This window comes from Phoca vitulina, unplaced genomic scaffold (assembly GCF_004348235.1).
Source record: "Phoca vitulina isolate PV1807 unplaced genomic scaffold, GSC_HSeal_1.0 scaffold38, whole genome shotgun sequence".
In the NCBI taxonomy this organism is placed as follows: Eukaryota; Metazoa; Chordata; class Mammalia; order Carnivora; family Phocidae; genus Phoca; species Phoca vitulina.
Window position 1 is genome coordinate 14,863,742 of NW_022589741.1, and position 4,479 is coordinate 14,868,220.

Here is a 4,479-nt window from a genome sequence, read left to right on the forward strand (position 1 = left end):
ATAGAACAAGAACCCCTGGTATACCAGACAGACCTGGGTTCTGATCTGAGAGCCTCTGGCTACAAACCTACCACAGTTCAGGAACTACAAGTACTGTAGTTCAGAAAGAGTAGGTCAGTTTTAGGAGCTAATCTTTCAGTCCAGGCAGAATAGAGAGATTAAGAACTCCCTGGAGGCAGAAACTTACTTTGCCTCTGTAGACCTGATGCTTAGCACAGATCGGGTGCTTCATAAATGTTTGTTGACTTGGGGATGGGACGGGGAAGGAAGGGGGCAGAAGAGGAAACTTGAGTGAGTTTAGAATCAAGACTCCGAGGGGAAGACAGCCTAGAAAGTGTGGGTCCAAGAGAGCGACTCCAGGCATGTGTGGCCCTGGTTCCCTTACTCCAAGCTGGGAGGACATCCTCCAGAGGCACAGGGTGCTGTGGCTTTAAATGACTTCAGCGTGTCAATGAATCTGCTCTGCTAAAAGAGTTATCCTCTTGCTTCTGCGCTTGGCCTCCCCCTCCTCGCAGCTCCCCAAACCCTCCTCGCCGCTGTGATGGGATAATTAGATGCGAGAGCTCAGCACAGATGATGCTCCAGTTGCTTAGCAACTAATGGTTTCCATGGAGACCACAAAGCACAGCCTCCCAAGCAGCCAGTGAGCAGCTCGGCAGGGCAGGGAGAAGACGCAACTCTCAGTTCCTCCAGAAACCTGGGGAGGGCCGGGGTGGGGAAGGGGGGCTGGAGGGAAAAGGGAGGGCTTAAAGGCACAGGGCCCTGTTATCCCTACCCTACTCTGTCCCACTCATAATTTCAGATGGGATGTGGGCTGAGGCGTGGACCCAACACAACCCAGCCCGCAATAAACCCCGCCTCTTCTTTCTGCTTCCTGGTTTGTGACTGAAATGGGAAGAGATACCTCCCAAGCCCAAGCGTACACATCCTGCCAGGTTAGTGGTGGGATTTGACGAGCACCAGGAAGATCTCCTCACCCCCAGGATGCCAGCTCCTAGTGTGTTCCCTCTCTCCAAAGTTCTCCTCAATGTGCAAACGGTCCTCTTTCAGTTTGTAGAATGATGGTAGGATCCCACCAGAAAGGGGACAAAAACCAAGGCATAGGAAAAACAGAATTCAATTCTTCACCTCAAGGCAGCCTGTCCTGGGAACCTGGGGGAAAAACACCTGCCCCTGATCTCCACCAAAGAGGATCCAGAGTGTGTGTGTGGGGGGGGGGGGGGAGCGGGGTGCAGCACAGAGCATGTGGCAACTCAAAGTCTGGGCCTCTCAGACTAGCATCAGTCCTTGTTACCTGAAAGCTTGATAGAAATGTAGACTTTCAGGCTTCACCTCAGACCCACTGAATCAGAAACTGCCTCTCAGCAAGATCCTTAGTGATTCAGAGGCACAGTAAATGTGGACAAGTGCTGGTCTAAGACCCACCAGCCCCTGTTTGGGTCCATGAGTTCTATCCTCACCGTCACCCCATGCTTGCACTCCAGCTTTGAACTCCCCCTCTCACCGTGGGGGTAAGAACATGCCCCCCCCTTCTTTACAGGACCCTGGCCCTTCTCTGGAACTGGGGAAGATAGAAGGGTTCATGGCACGGAGACATCCCTCAGGGCTCCCCGTGTAGCTCTCGGCCTCTCCGAGCAGTCTCCCTCGGAGTCTGCTCCCGCATCTACAAAAGGGAGCCGGTGTTGTGGGCAGCCCATGGTGGCCGTAAGGATAGGTATGTTGGCACATGCCCTGTGCCCAGAGTGGGTACTTTCTCCTCATCGCTCCTCGCTTTCCACAAAAACTCGTCCCTCACTTCTGTCTGATTGAGCACAGGGGTGGGGGATGCAGTCAGAGGGGTTGTGTCTCTTTTTATTTTCTCCTACCAGGTCTCTCTCTCCTTCATTCTCAATCAGTTCAACAATGGTTGCTGACCAAGGCTGGCGGCCCATCCCTGCTGGACTGGGCTGGTGCCCACCTCTCCTGTCTCTCTGAAAGTCTTCCCTAGCATCCCTTTGCCCCTCTCTCCAGAGGAATCGGACTCCCACACGCTCCCTGGCGCCAACACCACTCTGCCTCTCCCAGAGCAGCACTGTCTGGGCCTCACTGGACAAAGTGAACTGGAACCCTTGGCTCTGCTGCCCCCATTCCCTACTACCAGCCTCAGTTTCCCTCCCATCCTTGCCCGGCCAAGGCCCTATCTGGAGCCCCTTGGTGTTCCTCTCCTCTTCGTGCACACCAGGACAATCTCAGAACTTGCTACCCTTCTGGAAGATTCCCACCATCTGTGGGGAGCGGTCCTCAACAGGCCACACTCCAGATGCACGTGCAGGCAGGAATACTCAGGCGCTAACATGTGGGAGTGCCAGGGGAAGGGGTGATTTCCACCCCCACCTTAGTTACCCTGCCCCTCTGCAGCTGACTAAGCCATCAAGATCCAGCCAGGGCATCCCTACTTCTGGCCTGAGAGCCAGTTCCCCGTCTTGAAAAACCTGTCTGGGGGGCCTGCCCTGAGGCTGTAGGGCCCGAAGGGCAGGTTGGACAGGATTCCCCTCCAGCCACTCCCACCCCAAGACAAAATCAGCCACCCCAGGGGCCTGGCCTCACTTGCCTCCGGAGGCCCACAGCCTGCCAGCACCCGTTCTAGCTCCCAGCCCAGCTATGGCATCCCCGCTGCCCGTCCGGACCTTGCCCTTGATCCTGATTCTGCTGACTGTCCTGGCCCTGGGGGCTTCAGGTCTCTGCCATCCCTGCTGGGGTGGGGCTAGGGACTCTGAGGCCCACGGAGGAGGCACTATGCCCTCCAAGGCCCTCAAAGAGGAGCTGGTCTGGCCAGTTGGGGTTGGGGGGCTGGTGACGGCAGTGACCACGCATCAGTCACTGAGCCCAGGGCACACTCCTGGTCCTCTTCCAAACCCGGGAGGCAGAGAGGTGTGGGGAAGGGCCCCCGGCTAGGAACTGGGGTAAGGTTGGTCGCTGCCCCCTGCTTGCACCCAGGGTCTGGCCGCTTGGTGGGCAGCCCAGCTTCTGCAGCCCAAGCCTGCCACCTGGTGGTCAGACCAGCAACGGCCTGTGTCCTGCCAACCCGAGGTAGAGCAGACCTGGAGGGGGCTTCATCCTTAGAAATGGCCCCCAGGGGTCAGGGCCAGATCTGATGGTGGGGAAGGGGATGGTTACCCCACCCGGAACTCCCTCTTGGCCCCCCAGCAGACTTCAACATCTCGAGCGTGTCTGGTCTGCTGTCTCCGGCGTTAACAGAGAGCCTGCTTGTTGCCTTGCCCCCCTGTCACCTCACAGGGGGCAATGCCACACTGATGGTCCGGAGAGCCAATGACAGCCAAGGTTTGCTATTCCCTCCCAAGATGGCCCCCTGGTCCCCAGAGACCCCTACCCAGGACACCACCCGCACCCCTTCCCCTGCTCCTGCCTTCCTATCGACCCTTCTCCTGGGCCACCCGTATTCTGCTGCCCTTTCTCCTTGGGGCCTCCAGAAACACACCCCTGACTTCACCCCCGATTTCCTGCCCAGTGGTGAAATCTAGCTTCGTGGTGCCTCCGTGCCGTGGGCGCAGGGAGCTGGTGAATGTGGTGGACAGTGGGGCCAGCTTCACGGTCACCCGGCTCCGTGCGTACCAGGTGACAGACCTCGTGCCAGGAACCAAATACTAGTAGGTACCAGATCCAGGCCACCTGTTGGAGGGGGTGCAGGGAGAGAAGATGGGTCCTGACATTTGCTGGTGGGGAGGGATCTGGTCAGCTTGGGGTAAGAAAGTGAGGATACAGCCGAAGGGGTCAAGAACGGGCCTCTCCTGGAGGAGGGCACGGCTGTGAAGGGGGAGGCCTGGGCTCCCTCCCTCTTTTCCCAAGTCCCAGATAATCACTGAGGAGTCTCTCCTCTCTCTCCCAAACCCCACCACAAAAGCATTTCCTACCTAGTGACGAAGGGGACATCCACTGAGTCCAGTAGAGAGATCCCAATGTCCACACTTCCTCGTAAGTAAATCAATGCTCCCAGATCTTCCCTGGCCTTTCCACCCCATCCCTCCCAGCTACCCCTCCCTGGGCTCCCTTAGCTTCTTCACGTACCTGTATCCCAGCCCTGAGCCCTTGGCCTTTTAACTGCCTGTTGACTCATCTCATAAACTAAAGCTTCCATGTGGGTAGGGATTGTGTTCAATTAATTTCTGTGTCCTCAGTGACCAACACAGGAGATGCTTCATAAATGTTTAGGCGATGGATGTGTGGATCAGTTGATTGGTTGGATGAATAAATGGATGAAGGACAGCTGGATGAGCCAGAGAGCTCGGGTCAGGACAGGGGCTCCTCCTGCCCACCAAGGCCTCCCCCCTCTCTCTTCCGACAGGAAGGAAGGTGGAATCCATTGGGCTGGGAATGGCCCGGACGGGGGGCATGGTGGTCATCACAGTGCTCCTCTCTGTTGCCATGTTCCTGCTGGTTCTGGGCTTCATCATCGCACTGGCCCTGGGCACCCGGAAGTGA

General features: G+C 57.2%; 1 protein-coding gene across 1 annotated transcript; it reads left to right on the forward strand.

The window, feature by feature from the left end:
• The first annotated feature begins 2,640 nt into the window (after positions 1 to 2,640).
• On the forward strand, positions 2,641 to 4,479 carry UPK2 (uroplakin 2). The gene is made up of 5 exons (XM_032427758.1): positions 2,641 to 2,716; positions 3,190 to 3,321; positions 3,509 to 3,647; positions 3,902 to 3,972; positions 4,343 to 4,479. Exons 1-5 carry the CDS (start codon positions 2,641 to 2,643, stop codon positions 4,477 to 4,479), a joined length of 555 nt encoding a protein of 184 aa, XP_032283649.1.